The 18,334-nt window shown below is 42.5% G+C and overlaps 1 protein-coding gene across 2 annotated transcripts in view; it reads right to left on the reverse strand.

Annotated features, from left to right (window-relative positions):
• Nucleotides 1–4,287: 4,287 nt before the first annotated feature.
• SMU1 (SMU1 DNA replication regulator and spliceosomal factor) overlaps nucleotides 4,288–18,334 on the reverse strand; it is a 29,143-nt gene continuing 15,096 nt past the window's right edge. The window contains exons 8-12 of one of the 2 annotated variants that reach the window (XM_073346027.2): nucleotides 13,123–13,250; nucleotides 11,103–11,229; nucleotides 7,993–8,160; nucleotides 7,561–7,713; nucleotides 4,288–4,693 (exon numbers count right to left, since the gene is read on the reverse strand). In XM_073346027.2, the coding sequence (XP_073202128.1) occupies nucleotides 4,595–4,693; nucleotides 7,561–7,713; nucleotides 7,993–8,160; nucleotides 11,103–11,229; nucleotides 13,123–13,250 (675 nt within the window). In that variant the 3' untranslated portion in view covers nucleotides 4,288–4,594. The remainder of the gene's footprint in view (nucleotides 4,694–7,560; nucleotides 7,714–7,992; nucleotides 8,161–11,102; nucleotides 11,230–13,122; nucleotides 13,251–18,334) is intronic. The other variant, XM_073346028.2, reaches the window with a different exon arrangement.

Consider the following 18,334-nt stretch of genomic DNA (forward strand, 5'->3'; position numbering starts at 1 on the left):
AGACTCGTTCACTATTTGAGATACTTTTAGCCAGGGCCGGCTCCAGACACCAGCGTTCCAAGCAGGTGCTTGGGCCGGCCCTGTGAAAGGGGCGGCAGTCCGTGCGCCATTGGGGCGGCACTCGCCTTTCCACGGCAACTCGGGCGGCAAAAATGGTAGAGCCGGCCCTGCTTTTAGCATGTCCCTTTATGAGCTGAAATAATCCCAGTTTTTCCAATTGCTTTTCAGAGGAGAGATTTTTCTCCAGTACAAATGTTCTCAATCTGAGGAGCCCGCTCTTTGTGCTCCAAAGGGTCAGAGACCCCATCACTTTTTCTCTTGTCATTTAAAAATAATTTTCTAGCCCTTATAGTTGCAGAGAACTTTGAAAATATGAACAATTGAAGTGGTGCCTGTCTACCATTACAGAGCGCCTGAAAACAGCACTGAAGGATGTGACCCACCCCTTCGTCACAGTCAAGGGCCTGGAGCCTCTGCCATTCAACAGCCATAGAAATTGGCATTTTTTTCCCCCATGATGCCACAGCAATCAGCAATTCACCATGGAATGTGCCACTTTGATACAAACTTGGTGTTTTGTTTTTTTTTGTCTCCCTTCTGGGCCCGGCCTGCATCTGCCTCTTCATTTATAGGTTTCCCCTGCACGGGGAGTTAACTGGATCACCGCACATGCTCCCTGCCCTGGTCCATAGAACCAGGCAGCAGGGCAGTCACAGCCATCCCTTCTATGGATCTTTCAGCTGCAGCCTGAATTTGCTTTCTAGCACTCATTGCAAAGCACTTCTGTAACACTTTGTACCTCAGGGGAACACCCAGCATCCCCATGTTCATCCTTGTAAAATGATTGTGTGGTATCCAGTGTCTTCAGAAGGCCCATGATGCCCTGAGATTGTTGTTATAGTAATTGTTACAGCAATGTTTTATAGGTTGTAATTTCATTGGATAGTTATGAGGCTGAAAATGTGTCTTCACGGCTTAAAATAAGCCCAGGCAAAAACACTCCAAAAGCAGGGAGGCAGTTCACACCTCATCAGGGCAGGTACGGGACAAACCCAGCCCAGCTTCCCAGGAACAAAGGACGCTGGCCTAGGCAGCAACAAAGGATCTGTTGGACTCCTGAGTGAGTCACCCCCTTCCTTTGGTCAGTTTGGGACTGCAATGAGGGGGTGGGAGGTACAAAGCCAAGAGGGAAGAAAGAACATGATAAAGAGAGACATTTGCCATGCTCTTCCTCTCTCTTCCACCTACTGTACATCTACAGTCACCATTCCCACCGAGTGACTGAAGCAGCTGATCGAAGGGGAGAGCCTAGCTGAAGGGCAACCAGCCAGTGGTGAGAAGCATTTGTTTGTAAGGGCACCAAAAGTGTTAAGATCAGCTTTGAACGCATTTTTGTTTTTATTTCATTTGACAAATCCAACTTCTTGTGCTTAGATTTTAGGTGATTATAAGTCAATCTTTGCAGTGAATAAATCTGTTTGTTTGTTCTACTGAAGCAGTGTATTTGGTTTTTGAAGTGTGTCAGAGACTCGCCTTGGGCCTGGTACATCGCAATTTCTTCAGAAAAAGAACAGTAGTGATAATCAAGATGACCCATTTACACAGTTGACAAGAAGGTGTGAGGATACTTAACATGGGGAAATAGATTCAATATGTGTAATGACCCAGCCACTCCCAGTCTCTGTTCAAACCCAAGTTAATGGTGTCTAGTTTGCCTATTAATTCAAGCTCAGCAGTTTCTCCTCGGAGTCTTTTTGAAGCTTTTTCTGTTGCAAAATTGCTACCCTTAAATCTTTTACTGAATGGCCAGAGAGGATGAAGTGTTCTCCTACTGGTTTTTGAATGTTATGATTCCTGGTGTCAGATGTGTGTCCATTTATTCTTTTGCTTAGACTGTCCGGTCTGGCCAATGTACATGGCAGAGGGGCATTGCTGGCTCATGATGGCATCTATCACACTGGTAGATGTGCAGGTGAACGAGCCCCTGATGGCGTGGCTGGTGTGATTAGGCCCCATGATGGTGTCACTTAAACAAATATGTGGACAGAGCTGGCATCAGGCTTTGTTGCAAGGATAGGTTCCTGGGTTAGTGTTTTTGTTGTGTGGCTGCTGGTATTTGCTTCAGGTTGGGGGGCTGTCTATAAGTGAGGACTGGCCTGTCTCCCAGTTTGTATGGCAACTTCCACCTTCTCTGTGTGTGTGTGTGTACATATATATTCCATTCTATGCATCTGATGAAGTGGGCTGTAGCCCCCAAAAGCTTATGCTCTAAATTTGTTAGTCTCTAAGGTGCCACAATTACTCCTTTTCTTTTGGCAGATACAGACTAACACAGCTTCTACTCTGAAACCTGCAATTTCTTTGTTAAATTGACAAACTCATATAAGCTTGCAGTATCCAGCGGGCATAACTGGACACTGGAAGATGGAGGTTCCTAGGGTTGTGTCTGGGACCAGAGATATTGGCTGCTGGCATTAGGTTGCACAATCCAAGGAGTGGCTTACATGCCAGAGGCTGTGCGTGAACAGCCCAGGAGTGAGGGTTCTCACAGCAGAGCAGGGTCAGGCTGGCTCCCAGAGTCAAGGATTGGAGTGACCTAGCAGATCACCGGTCTGGCTAACAGCAGAAGAGAGTGTCACTCTTCTATGGATCTTTCACCTGCAGCCTGGATTTCCTTTCCAGCACTCACTGCAAAGCACCCCCTCCAATTCCTTGTCAGCTACTACAGTAATCCAGAGGGGCTGTGGCAGTAACTGGCCCAAGATTCAGCTACAGCCACAGCCAGTAAAAGGAGGTACCACTGAGCCACTTGGAGATCAAGCATCCATCTTTGCCAAAGAACTCAATGAATTCTTCAAGGAAAAGCTGATGGTTTTACAAACCCAGGAGATTTTTTTATTACATAGCAATCAAGACAAGCTCCGGGGAGAACCACTGTCCTAATCACTCCTCTAATTCTCAAAAAGAAAAGGAGTACTTGTGGCACCTTAGAGACTAACCAATTTATTTGAGCATGAGCTTTCGTGAGCTACAGCTCACTTCATTGGATGCATACCGTGGAAACTGCAGAAGACATTATATACACACAGAGACTGTGAAACAATACCCCCTCCCACCCCACTGTCCTGCTGGTAATAGCTTATCTAAAGTGATCATCAAGGTGGGCCATTTCCAGCACAAATCCAGGTTTTCTCACCCTCCACCCCCCCCACACAAATTCACTCTCCTGCTGGTGATAGCCCATCCAAAGTGATCACTCTCTTCACAATGTGTATGATAATCAAGGTGGCCCATTTCCTGCACAAATCCAGGTTCTCTCACCCCCCTCCCAAAAACCACACACACAAACTCACTATCCTGCTGGTAATAGCTCATCTAAAGTGACCACTCTCCCTACAATGTGCATGATAATCAAGGTGGGCCATTTCCAGCACAAATCCAGGTTTTTCTCACCCCCCATACACACACAAACTCACTCTCCTGCTGGTAATAGCTCATCCAAACTGACCACTTGATCACTTTAGATAAGCTATTACCAGCAGGACAGTGAGGTGGGAGGAGGTATTGTTTCGTATTCTCTGTGTATATATAAAGTCTGCTGCAGTTTCCACGATATGCATCTGATGAAGTGAGCTGTAGCTCACGAAAGCTCATGCTCAAATAAATTGGTTAGTCTCTAAGGTGCCACAAGTACTCCTTTTCTTTTTGCGAATACAGACTAACACGGCTGTTCCTCTGAAACCTGTCATTGCAGAGTTAGTTTGAAGTAGAACTTGAGCCTGACCCATACACAAATCTCTAGCTTGAATTAAGCAGTGCTTTAAGCTCAGACTGGCGGGGGAGAGGAGGAGAAGGGCAGGGGTGTGTAAAGCTGGATTGCTGCTAGACCTAGTAATACAGTAGGGGGACAGCTGGAAGTAATTTATTAAAGATGCACACAGAAGCCTGTACTGATCCTTTCTTCAGGGTGGCTTCAAGCTGTTTTCTAAGGTAGTCAAAATGCAGTTATGCACCTCTCTGCTAGCCGCAAAGCCCCCACGTGCAACTTCTTGTCATGTAAGCCATCTGTGGGTGGTTCTGCTGCACAGAAGCCAGAAGGATACTTTGTTAAATGAGACAGTTAATATAAATGCAACAGAAAACCCCACTGTATTAGAATACTTCTGTCCTGAAAAAGCAAGGCAGCTTAGGATCAACAAAATCCACCTTTGCTAAGGTGGAGACTCTCTCTTCTTGTTTATTCCAATCTCAGTCCCTGAAAGAAAGAAAGGAGCCATCTGCTACACATTTTAGAAAGTCAATCATTTATAAATTGATGGTGGTTTTTCCATCTATAAACAGCACAAAGGAAAAGCACAGACTTCACAAGACAGAATAATGGCTTCTACAGCAATTAACCTGCTTTAGCTACCCAGATACAGGGTTAATGAAAGTGTTCTATTCACTGACACTGTACAGCTAATTTAGAACAAGTACTGAAAAACAGTTCTGGGCTCCTGAACTGAAAATTATACTCAGCATATTTGGACTTATAAAACCATGAACACAACAGCCCTTCATTTAAGAAGCATTCTCCAAAGCTAGTTAAAAACAGTTATGGTTTCCAGAGTTTCAAGAGGCCATCTTCACTGTAGGTAGCGATCAAGTTCTGATGGGGATGGTGAGCGATGCCAATTACATCCTTTTCATGAACCTACAGGATGAAAGGGAAAAAAATTGATGCAAGTCTTCTCTGCACATCACCTCAAACCAAATAATATTCTCAGGCAAAAGCAACAGTAAGATGAGTAAGGTTCAGAGCACATGTCAGTAATTTAGGGCCAAGCAATGCAGGAAGTGTGGCTATGCCAATGAGACCCTACCCCACATCTTGTGTAGCTGCAAGCTCCATTCCAGACCCGTGACAGGCAGCTGTGACACAACACCATCCAAGACTGCCTAGTCAGATCCACCCCACCACCTCTGGGGAAGGTGGACGTGAACTTCACCATCCCTGGAACGGACAGCCAACTCAATTACTGAGGGACAATCTACACTCATTGCTATATTTGCTTTCCACAACCAACTCTTAGTATAAACATTTATGAGTGATGTACCTGAACATTTGGATGTTAATATCTAAACTGTATCATTGAATTTATTAGCTTAAATTTGGGTTATTGCAGATTATGTACTACATATATTTTATGAGTTTTAAACCAAACTTTGTACTTTTGGATAATTTATGCACTATACCCAGATGTACAGACACTCTTTCCTTAACCTGTGTATTATAGGATTTTAACATTAGCTTTAATAATAATTTTTAAATCTATTCTTCTGTTGGTGCGCTTATAACTATTCATGGCAGCACGGTGCTTATAGCAACTATCATTTATTAATCCTTTGTAAACTATTTATAAATTGAACCTTAATATAAATTGTAACCTCTGGGTTTATAAGGCTTGTCTGGGGGACCATTACACCATTCCTAGAATGTATTTTACGCTACATTACATGTACTCTCAACTTTAAGTCCATCTTACTGTATTTGCTGGAAATTTTAAAAAAAGTTACTATGCATCCAAAAATAGTTTCTTAAAATGCACAATATTTCAGTGTGTCTGGAAAGTCTGAGGAATCCAAATCATTTCATTATTAAACATCAAGATCATTCTGGACAAAAATGGTCTGATGCTGAAGTAGCTCAATTTCTTTAGCTCATCCAAGAGAAGGTTATGAGATGACTTGATCATGGTTTAGAAGCATCTCTATGAGGAGATCTGACAGTAGAGGAGTAACAGCAGACGGGAAGCTGAAGCAGGACACATTCAAACAGGAACTGAAGCACAATTTGTGTTGGAGGTAACCGTGAGGGTAACTAACCAGTGGAGCAGTTTAGCTGGGTGTGAGGGCCTCTCCGAATCAAGACTGGATCTTTTTAAGACAGTTACTCTAGATCAACCAGAAATGAAAGGCTTGGTGCAGGAATCACTTGGTACAATTCTCTAGCCTGTGTTACGCAGGTGATCAAACTGGAGGATCTTAATGGTTCCTTCTGACTTTAGACTCTATGACTGTGGCTCTTTTTCCAGAGCTGTATAAACGTGATCCTGTAATGTGATATGGTGAAGGCCATGCTGAGGAATGGTCCTGCTCTGTTCTGCCACAGCTTGTGCCCTGTGCCTAGTCTCAAGGACCCGAGACCCCTTTCTCTCATTGGGCCTGATTCCCCCTCTCCACTCCATGTGTGGCTCTGGAGCAGCTAGTGCTCTCTGGTTTACATCTGAGCACCCACCCGCAAGAGCCGTTCTATGGAAGTCAGCCACTCAGAATGCAAAGTGGAAGAGTCACATCCCTAATGTTTTAACCTGAAGGGAAAGTGTGCCCCACAAAGGGTAACACAAGTGTGTGTACTCCCACTAACTTGGGGAAAGTGCAGGGTTAAATCACAGTATACAATCACAACTACTTCACAAATCCTTTACGGAGTACATGGCTACGTTCTAGCTAACGTTATCTATTGTTATTTTTAAAACGCATTTTTCTCAAAATAACCCGTACCTTTAGCTGAGTACTCAGGACCAACCCTATAACCACCACCTGAGGGTGCTTGTCAGAGGAGCACAGTAACTCCTCGCTTAACACTGTAGTTATGTTCCTGAAAAATGCTACTTTAAGCAATGTTAAGTGAATCCAGTTCCCCCATAAGAATTAATGTAAAGGGGGGAGGGGGGCAGAGGGTTGAAGCTTGGTTGAGGTGGTAGAGTCAGAGAGTGGAAGAGGGTGGGATATTTCCCAGGGAATGCCTTGCTGCTAAATGATGAACTAGCACTCAGCTGAGCCCTCAAGGGTTAACATGTTGTTAAGGTAGCCACACACTCTACAAGGCAGCACAAATGGAGGGAGGAGACACAGCATGGCAGACACAGACACACACTGCCTCTTTAAGTATGCTGACCCCACTCTGAGTACACTGCCTTTTTAAGTAGATCAACAAGTTGAGACAGCAGCTGCTGCCAGCAAGCTCCCTCCATCCTGAGCCCTGTCGTTTCCCGCCCCTGCTCTGTGGAGATGGGGTACAGAAGTGGAGGGAGGGAGACACCCTGACATTAGCACCCCTCTTCCCTGCCCTCTACACAGCAAGCAGCAGGCTCTGGGGAGCAGCTCCAAGGCAGAGGGCAGGAGCAGCACATGGCAGTGGGGGGGGAGGGACAGCTGAATTGCTAAGCAATTGATAGCCTGCTCGGCAGCTGGCACATGGGGAGCTGATGGGGGGGCTGCCAGCCCACCCTGGCTCCAAGCCCCCACCAGCTCCAGCGGGCTGCTCTTCCTGCAAGCAGCGGACAAAGCAGGCGGCTGCCAAACCACATTATCAGGGAGCATTGGCTCAACTTCCAACGAGCCTGTTCTCTGACTGATCAGCAACGTAACAACGAAACAAAGTTAATCGGGACGACGTTAAGTGAGGTGTTACTGTAAGGTCACTATGGAATTTATGTTTGCATGAATATTCTAGAACTGATAAGAACACAGATTCTATTCATGTTTACTTTCAAATAGCTTGTGTTAAGTACTCACGGTCAGAGTTCTCTCCAGCTTGCCAGTCACTGTGCTGAAACAGTACAGCACAAAGTCTTCACCCACGCAGTAGATCCACTCGCCACGTGGTGAAAGGGCACAGCAAACAAAGTCACCTCCTTCTCTCTTACCAGAGCTGAAGCTTCTTACAATCTATAAAACCCAAAGAAAGGTTCACTGGATTCACATGTGGCAGCTACAACGCGACTAACAAGGTTAGCTTCTATTAGATACTGGGGTCATGAATTTAGTTGCCTAACTAATCAGCCTGATTTTCAGAAGGGCAGGGTACCCAGCAGTTACTACTGAAAAGAGATCAGGATTTCACCCACTACACTGCTTGGAAGGGTCACAAATCTCATCCTGATTTCAATACTTGTTAAGCTCTTTCCTAGCTGCTTCAAAGGGACACGCCTGGAATCACATACATACTTGTCCTTGCATGTTCATGATGACCACTGTGTTTGATCTGTTGCAAACGACAAAGTGTTCTGGATTTTTAGGCAGCAGAACCACGCTATTCACGGTGATGTCTGTTCCTGCAGTGCTGCCAAGAGATTTGAAGGTGTTGGAGCACTCGGTTGTCTTCATATTCCATATCTATTGAGCAGAATACAAAGTGGAAGCACTTTATGATCAGGCACATTTCTGCATTTTAATTAAAAAGACACCACATTTTTGGAGGAGATGCTATGGACGTAGCTTTCACCATTTAAAAAATATCTATTGAAACGAGAGGAAAAAGAGTAACGAACACCAAAAATGATAATTTAGTAAGTTCACAGATTTTAAGGCCAGAAAAGACCATTATGATCATCTAGGCCAACTGCCTGTATAGCAGTGGCCTGAAAATTTTACCCAGCAATTCCTGAATCAAGCCTAATAACTACTGGGTGAGCAAGAACAGGTTTATTTAGAAAGATATCCAAATATGAAGGTTACTTACCTGTAGCCAAGGTTCTTTGAGATGGACTCTGAATAGCCCCACTCATGGGGTGCTCTGACCAGTGCAGCCTGAATGGTAAAATCCTACTAATGGCAGTAGCTGGCACATCCACATACCTCCCTTGCCCCCTTCCCTGAACTCCGGACATTCTAGGGCCAGGGTTCGAAAGGAGAGAGTGGCACTCTATTGCCTCAGTTCCAACCCCAAGCCCTCTGGTAAGCAGGGCTGACTCCTAGGGAGGGGGGGAGTGTCAATATGCAGAGTCTATCTTGAAGAATATCAGTTATAGGTAAAAAGAAAAGGAGTACTTGTGGCACCTTAGAGACTAACAAATTTATTTGAGCATAAGCTTTCGTGAGCTACAGCTCACTTCATCGGATGCATACAGTGAAAAATATAATGGGGAGATTTTATATACACAGAGAACATGAAACAATGGGTGTTACCATACACACTGTAACGAGAGTGATCAGGAAAGGTGAGCTATTACCAGCAGGAGAGGAACCTTCATTTCTTCCTTTAAGCATCCTCTGCATATTCCCACTCACGAGATAGATTAATAAGCAGTACTCTGACCGAGGACGGTGGGACTTGGGAGTTCTTGTCAAATAAGAAGTGCAGGACTGCCCTACCAAACTTTCCATCTGATCTTGATTTCAAATCTGAAGTATAATATTTAGTAAAGGTGTGGACAGAACTCCAGGCTGCAGCTCTACATATCTCTACCAGAGGAATACATCCAAAGAAAGCCATATAAGCTGCCTTTGATCTATTTGAAAGTTCTGATGCCCTATTTGAAAGTTCTGATGCCCTGAGGAATGGATAATCTTTTCAATTTATAAATTTCATAAATACCTAACTCATCTAGAAAGTCTGTTCAGAAATAGCTTTTCCCTTGTTTTTTGGTCCATAAGTTAGAAACAGCCTTTAAGACTGTCTAAACTATTTAGTCTTGTCGAAATAAAATCATAACACTCTCCTTGCATCTAACATGTAATTTAGTTTCCCCATTATGAGTATGGGGCTTTGGGTAAAATTATAGGAGTACTTGTGGCACCTTAGAGACTAACAAATTTATTTGAGCATAAGCTTTCGTGGGCTACAGCCCACTTCCTCAGATGCACAGAATGGAACATATAGTAGGAAGATATATATACACATACAGAGAACATGAAAAGGTGGAAGTTGCCACACCAACTGTAAGAGGCTAATTAATTAAGATGAGCTATTATCAGCAGGAGAAAAAACAACTTTTGTAGTGATAATCAAGCTGGCCCATTTCAGACAGCTGACAAGAAGGTGTGAGGATACTTAACATGGGGAACTAGATTCAATTTGCGTAATGACCCAGCCACTCCCAGTCTCTATTCAAGCCCAAGTTAATGGTATCTAGTTTGAAAATTAATTCCAGTTCAGCAGTTTCTCATTGGAGTCTGTTTTTGAAGCTTTTCTATTGTAAAATTGCCACCTTTAAGTCTGTTACTGAGTGACCAGAGAGGTTGAAGTGTTCTCCTACTAAATGTTTTTGAATGTTAGGATTCCTGATTTCAGATTTGTGTCCATTTATTCTTTTGCATAGAGACTGTCCAGTTTGGCCAATGTACATGGCAGAGGGGCATTGCTGGTAAAATTATGATTGATTTATGTGGAATCAGACTATTTTTGGTAAAAACTTAGGATGAATGAGAAAAATCACTTTATCCTTATGAAACACTGAATGGTGTATCAGCCATTAATGTATGCAAGTCACTTATGCATTTCACTGCAGTGACTGTATTGAAAACACTGTTTTTACAGATAGATGAGATGAAGAACAGCTCCCCAAAGGGAGGTCTCATTAATTTTGCTAGTGCTACATTCAAATCCGAGGTGGGCACAGGAGTTCTTATTTGAGGATATAAATTATTAGGGTCTTTTAAAAACTTCTTAACCATATCATTAGGAAAATGGATTTTACCTCTACAGGTATATGATATTCTGGCAAGGCTGAGAGATTAAACTTAATTGAAGATAATGAAAGAGGTGTCTTCTTAAATACAATAAATACTCTAATATATAATTGGAGCCGTATAAGAATCCACATTATACAAGGAAATCCACGATAAAAACCTTTTCCATTCAAGAATACATCACACCCATGTGAATTCTTTTCTACAATACAACAGTACATTCTGTACTTTGAATGTCTTTCTTCTACCAAAAGTCATGCAGCCCAGAGAAGGGCCTTAAGGTCTGGATGACAGACCTTCCCTCTTTGCTGTGTCAACAAGTTCGGTCTCAGCAGCAGAGGTTCCACTAATCCTTATGACAAGTAACCAAATCAGTTGTCTGAGCCATGTTGGTGCTATTAAAATCACCCAGCCTTGTCTTATTGTGTTTATCACTCTCTGAATGAGGGGAAATGCATACATTAGACCCTACACCACCTTGTAGAATCAAGGAATCTATATATAATGGGCCCAATGACAAAGCCTAAGCCCTGGCTATGATAAAAGTACCTTTAATGTAAATGATCTCTAAGATTAAATGCCACAGTTTGCTACAACACACAGAACAACTCCCATACATGGCTCGTAGAAGCAAGTGGCCATTTTACCTTCACTGTGCCATCAGAGGACGCACTGATAATATAGTGACCATCCTGGGTAAAAGTAGCTTCATTAACAAATGAAGAATGACCACGGAATTCCTTTAGAGTTTTTCCCGATTTTAACCCATGAATCCTGTTACAAAATTTAAAAAAACATGGTAAAAAAACAATTAATCCATCCAGGTTGTCTGTAGAGAGGTACAAGTCAGCGATGTAAAATAAAGGAAGAATTTAGTTTGCTGTCTGATGTACACAGCAAGTAATAAAATAGGCTAACACATCTGCATCTAGAATAATGGGTTTGTCATCACAAACCCCTTTCCCCAGATATTATATCTGACCATGAAAAATGTAAAGGGACATCATCAACTTGAAATCTAATCAATTTAAAAAAAGTTAGTTAAAGGCAGTTTCAGGTATACACAAAACATAAAACCCCAAGAAGGGGCAAGGGGACACAGGTTGTTGTAGTTTTCAGGTGAATTTAGTGGTCATGAAAAGCACCAGCCTGAGAACCCTGGAGAAGTCAATCTTGTTTACCCTCGGCGGCGGCGGGATGAACTAGAACTCTGTTCGGAAGGGAGTAATCTGAGCATGGGAAGGACAGGTCATGCCTAACCTCTGGGCTAACACTGCCAAGAGAATTCCACTGATGCTTAATGTTTTTGGTAACATTGACACCAGCCCCTAACCGAGATACTTACATGGCCCCAGTCACATTAGCATCTAAGCAACCACCACCAACTTGAAAAAATCAAAACTCTTTTCATTCCCAGGCTCTAGAAAAACTAGCTTGACTAGTTTACAGAGCAGTTATGAGGTGTGAAAGCATGCACACGTGGTAGAAGCTTTGAGAGAAAGCTAAGCTGAAGGAGGGAATTTGCCATTTACTTTTGAAAAAGATTGGTTTTGTGGTCACTTTTTTCTTACGAGGGTGAGTTCCCATAGTCTAGTAGGTCCAGCTCCTGCATGCACAAGCCTTCTCCAGAAGAGGACAGTTTCACTGCTCCAAGAACCGGAGCAGTCATGGGGGCATTGGGCTGTCTGGGACTGGATAAGAGAGGTGCAGCCCTGTCCTGCAGTAGGGGAAGGCCTCCACTCCACTTATTCCTAGAAGGTGTGAGAGAGGAGCTGCTTCTTGGGTCAGGGTGTTAAAGTCCCCTGGCCCAGGAAGTTCAACAGCTGAGCTGCCTCCTGGAGGCGTGTGTGTCTGCAGGGGTGTCTCACAATGCTTCCTGCTGGAAGGAGAGACAATGGAACTCTGCTGGCAAGACACTTCTCACCGATACAGAAAGTTGTGGCAGGTGTGATGTCACGTGTTTGCGATGGCCACGGCCTTTCTCCTGTGCAGTTGCTGCTGGGAGGACAGACACAAGTGACCTTGCAGAGCCTTGTAAACTCTCCTCAGGCTGCAGTAGATGTTTTCCAGCTGCCTGGAGCCCTCTTTGTGGAGAAGGAAAATGAACGGAGATGACCACTATTACACATAACACACTGACAACTGTCAAATGGTAGTGGCTGGGTTCAATCAGTACTGGTGCTCAAGAACGGCCCCATATCCCATTATCTGTGGGGACCATCAGGTCGTAGTACTAGCTTTGTAGCCAGTTTCAGAAACAGTTGTTTTAAAGTTTGAATGTAAGCCAATGAGCGCTGCTCAGCCGGCCTCTCTTGCTGGGATGTAGTGACAGGTGTAAAAGTACTGAAATGGCTGCTGCTGAATCTGAGGACAGAAATACTTTTAAATAAACATAAAACAATACATCAGGGCCAGTACCTCCTGCGAACACTAGATTGAAAATAGGTTACCACAAAAATAGGTTACAAAAATTGAAAGGGCAAAAATTTGAACTACTTGTTCAAGAGTAAAGAGCAAAATAATTTTTTTAATGTTAAAAACATTAAGGACTACCTTTCATGTAAGCTAAAAACATCCAAGAGTTTAAGGCAAGGGGACTGAAGAAATGATACTTACAACTTCTATTAGAGCTTCTTGTAGATTACAGCCCTCAAATTTATAACTTACCTGATTGTCTGATCAAAAGAAGCACTAAGAATCTGACTGCTGTCTTTAGAGAAACTGAGGCAGGTGACACCTTTACTGTGTGCTCGTTCAAATCTCCTCAGACACTGCCCACTCTGAATCTTCCACACCTGAGGGACATCCAAAATACTAGTCAGAAAAAGAACATCCCTTAAATCAAGTGAAATTCAGAGGGTATCCAGGACTAAGATGAAGAGTATCCAGGATCAAAAGCTAAGCTAGAATAGCACGGGAGGTGGTGTTTTTACCCCCATGAAATATTTAACGCTGTGGGACATGTATCTAAGAGGCACCTGCATGACTCTACCCAGTTTGCATTCAAACAAGACTTTGGCAAATGGAGTGCTGAAGTTTCTAGCTGATGTGGGAGAGGGTATGGGCTTGATTTGAAGGGTCCACTGTATGGAAGCTACACACAAGAACAGTTACGTTGTGTGGTATGTCTGCTCTTTCCCTTCTCTGCTACTGTACACAAAAAACAGCTTAAAGTTTGGCTACATCCAAAGGTTAATATAAAAACAGAACAAACCCCATATAGTGAGCCTGTCAGTGGGGCATTACACCACTGTTCCAGTCCGAGTCAGGAGGATGACGTTTCTGTTGAAGTTTCAGATTAATTTCATATTTGTGAATAACTATTACAACTTCAGGTTCAGATTCAGAATCGTCCCAGCGCAGTAGCTGCCCTCAGAACTTTTTCTCCTTGCACCCTGCTGTGACAGATCTACCACGAAACTGGCTGCATTTCCCTCCCCATTCCAGGGCTGGCCAATTCTGTCAAATTTTCAATATTATTTCATACCCTAAAATACACAAATTCTGGAGGCACCTGAGAGCACCCCACAGTTAGGGATGGGTTTAAAATGGAGCATAAATTTCTCATTTTCTGCAAGCAGATGGCCTGGTAGTGTGCAGTGTCACTGAATTAATCTGCTTTCTGAAATTCTCTTCATGGGATTTCAATAGGAGCTCTTAAATTTGGGCTCTGGGTGAGGTTTTCCTTTCCTGTCCTATATTTAGCTGCTGACCACTCTCTCTTACACACTGCATCTACTCCATACTTGGCAAAGGCAGTAGATTCTGACTAGAACTTGCGCAACAAGTAGGGTGGTGGAGGGTTTTTTCCTAAAAAATGTTTAGCTTTTATTCTTGTTCTAATTAGAAGTTTATGCACTGCAGACACAAGCCCGACTCAAGGCAGCCAGCACAGGCACACAAGGCTTTCTCTGTCAGGAGTTACACATCTGTCAGATGTGATCCTATAGCAGGGTTGGTGCCCAGCTGCTGGCATGAGAGACACAACAGATGACAGATAAACAGTCTGTCTGTAGTTTCACTTGCCTCACCCCGCTGATCTTACCTCTAGTCCAACCCTCCTCCCTAATTAACTATTAAAAAAACTGAGGAAACATACAAAAAACTTTGCTGTGTAGCAGCCATGCTTGCTACATACACACGCACCAACCCCATGCCAGACACAAACCTACAAAAGCAACACAATGAAAAGTTAAGCCACCTAGCAGTACGTACCCTCTGCTCTTCCTACCACACACCCACACCTTACCATACCACAGCTACTGTACACCATGCACCCCCACCGTAGCTCTATTTCCTAGTAATGCCAGCCTTCTAGCATCCCCTTCAACCATTCTTCTGCACATAGCCCTTCAGTAAACTACCCTCTCTCAACACTATTACACCAAACTTCCAAGTACTAGTGTGTGGGGGGGTGGAGGGGGGGTTAAAACAAATCAGGTAAAGGGGTGCTTGCACAAAAGCAAAGGGGGCAGAGCTACGGTTGCAGTAGGTGCTTGTTGTGGTATGGTAAGGTGTATGCCTGTGAAGGTGGATAAAAATCAATGATTTTTTTAAAAAAAATTAAAAATTGTTTTTATTTAAATCAGATTTTTTTTGATAAAATGCTTTTTCAGGAAAAAATTATCTAAAACATAGTTTTAATTAAGATACATTATAGCTCAAAGATATCTCATCAGGGAATAGGCATTATAAATTCTAATTCTATAGTAAGAGACAATATATTCATGTAACGTTTAAGAAAAGTTTTGTAAATGAGTTCAACAGTTCATGGATTAGGGACCCAATCTTATGGGGTTCCAGGGGCTTCTGTATAGATTTAGGTTAATCTTTCTATCTACCCAATGGGACTCAATGCTCAGTCTAGAAGATAAAGTCAGAGATGCAGTTCTCAAACTGTGGATTTGTGTCTCCAGAGGTAATATGCCTGTTAACAGCAAAAATATTTTTAAATAAATAAATAAATATACAGAGGTGAGAAATAACAGACCGCAACTCTATTGTCCCTCTGCAAATTTATGTACACAGAGTCAATCCCTTACCTCGCTCTAAAAGTGCAAAGTTTCAAAAAGTTCAGTGAATAGAACTGGGGGCAGAATAGATCTGGACAAGGAGAAGAAGTCTGGAGATAAATGTGAGAAGCAAGGGACATATGCTTGTTTTGTTAAAATATTACATGTTTGCCGTTAAAGAAAACAATCCAGAATACTTAACGTTGTTGTTTTAGTTAAATACAACAATTTAAATATCTGTCTGTCTGTCTCCTCCTAATACAGCATGGCAAGAAAATCCTCCAAATATTAATGATAAACCTGTTGAATTGGAGATAGTTCACCTCTCAATGACTTCATAACTATCTGTTTCAATTACCTTTGGTAAATGAAATAACCAAACAATCATTCATTTTCTGATATAGCTGTAAAACTAATCTGAAAAGTTTTTAAAATAAATCACTATTTAAAAAAGTATAGTGTGTACCTTCTAAAAATGAAACATATCTATCTCTGAGTTGTGAAGAATATGTATTAAGGTTATAATAACCAACAAGAATGCACTTTTATGTAGGAAACCATGATTAAATCGAGTCTTCCTGACTAGTGATTTAAATCAAATCCACCCGGGTGCCTGTGAGTGGAGGAATAGAGGGTCTTGACTTAGGTGGCTTAACTTTTCACCGCCTTGTTCTTGTGGTTTTGTACCACGTATACCAACAGCAGCCCTAATTGCTTTGTAAAACAGGGTGTGTATTATTCAACATGCATCCTAATGGGGAAAGACAGCCTACATGCAATCTGCTTGTTCCAGTCCTGCTCAGCAACAGAAGGGAGGGCGGAGTTGTATCGGCTATGCTAGACAAAGCAAAGGATTTCAAATTGGGGAGTATTTAGCCTCAAGGCTGTAGTTTGTTTTTAATTTGGCAGATTACGAAACAGATTCTCACTTGAACCCACACAGGGGGTTCAGTTAGCCCCAAACTACCATCTTCAGTTCTGCTGCTCCTACCTATGGCAGTATTTGGGGTAATCAAACTGCTGGACAGAGAACCCTGTATAGAGACAGGCCAGACTAAGGACAGCAGGTGACCTACATGTGGTTCAGGAGACAGTTTAGCCACCCACTTCCGCCCCCCCCTTCCAGTGTCAAGCCTTAAGTTTCAATGTCTTTGGCTTTCTGTGTTTAAATCAAATCCTTCCAATACCCCAACTTTATTTTAATTTAAAGCCATGTTAAAACAGAACTATGGGGGGGGGGGTGTCACTGACAACAGAAATGGGGATGTTAGTATGCAGGCTCATCACATGGTATGAATCACTGCAATAGACAGTAGCTACCTATCAACCCAGACTACCAATATCTTCACCACACCTCTCCTTTGAAAGTGATTGGCTGACCTGAAAGATTCCAATCAACCCAACAACTACGACTTTCCCCTACAAACATCTAACTGTGGTACATAATCTATCATTGAAATAAGCTTCTGTACCAGACGACTGGATGATAGCTAATGTAATGCCAATTTTTTAAAAAGGCTCCACAGGTGATCCCAGCAATTACAGGACAGTAAGCCTGACTTCAGTACCAGGCAAATTGGTTGAAACTGTAGTAAAGAACAGAATTGTCAGACACATGGATGAACATGATTTGTTGGGGAAGAGACAACATGGTTTTTGTAAAGGGAAATTATGCCTCACCAATCTACTAGAATTGGTAGAGGTGGTCAACAACCATGTGGACAAGAGGGTGGATAGAGTATACTTAGATTTTCAGAAAGCCTTTGACAAGGCTCTTAAGCAAAGTAAGCCATCATGGGATAAGAGGAAAGGTCCTCTCATGGATCAATAACTGGTTAAAAGATAGGAAACAAAGGTAGGAATAAATGGTCAGTTTTCAGAATGGAGAGAGGTAAATAGCGGTGTCCCCCAGGGGTCTGTACTAGGGCCAGTACTATTCAACATATTCATAAATGATCTGGAAAAAGGGGTAAACGATGACATGGCAAAATTTGCAGATGACACAAGACTATTCAAGACAGTTAAGTCCAAAGCAGATGGTGAAGAGTTAAAGGGATCTCACAAAACTGGGTGACTGGACAAGAAAATGGCAGATGAAATTCAATGTTGATAAATGCAGTGTAATGCACATTGGAAAACATAATCCCAACTATCCATATAAAATGATGGGGTCTAAATTAGCTGTTACCAATCAAGAAAGTTCTTGGAGTCTTTGTGGATAGTTCTCTGAAAACATCCACTCAATGTAAATCAGCAATCAAAAAAGCTAACAGAACGTTGGGAATCATTAAGAAAAGGATAGATAAGGAGACAGAAAATATCATATTACCTCTATATAAATCTATGGTACACCCACGTCTTGAATACCATGTGCAGATGTGGTCGCCACATCTCAACAAAGATATATTGGAATTGGAAAACGTTCAGGAAAGGGCAACAAAAATGATTAAGGATATGGAACAGCTTCCATGTGATGAGAGATTAATAAGATTGGGACTTTTTAGCTTGGAAAAGAGATGACTAAGGGGGGATATGATAGAGATCTATAAAAGTCATGAATGGTGTGGAGAAAGTAAATAAGGAAGTGTTATTTACTCCTTCTCATAACACAAGAACTAGGGGTCACCGAATGAAATTAATAGGCAGATTAAAAACAAATAAAAGGAAGTATTTCTTCACACAACACAGAGTCAACCTGTGGAACTCTTTGCCTAAGGATGTTGTGAAGGCCAAGACCAGAGCAAGTTTCAAAAAAGAACTAGATAAATTAATGAAGGATCGGTCCATCAATGGCTAGTAGCCAGGATGGGCAGGGAAGGTGTCCCTAGCCTCTGTTTGCCCAAAGCTGGAAATGGGCAACAGGGGAT

This window comes from Lepidochelys kempii, chromosome 5, assembly GCF_965140285.1.
Source record: "Lepidochelys kempii isolate rLepKem1 chromosome 5, rLepKem1.hap1, whole genome shotgun sequence".
Classification (NCBI taxonomy): domain Eukaryota; kingdom Metazoa; phylum Chordata; order Testudines; family Cheloniidae; genus Lepidochelys; species Lepidochelys kempii.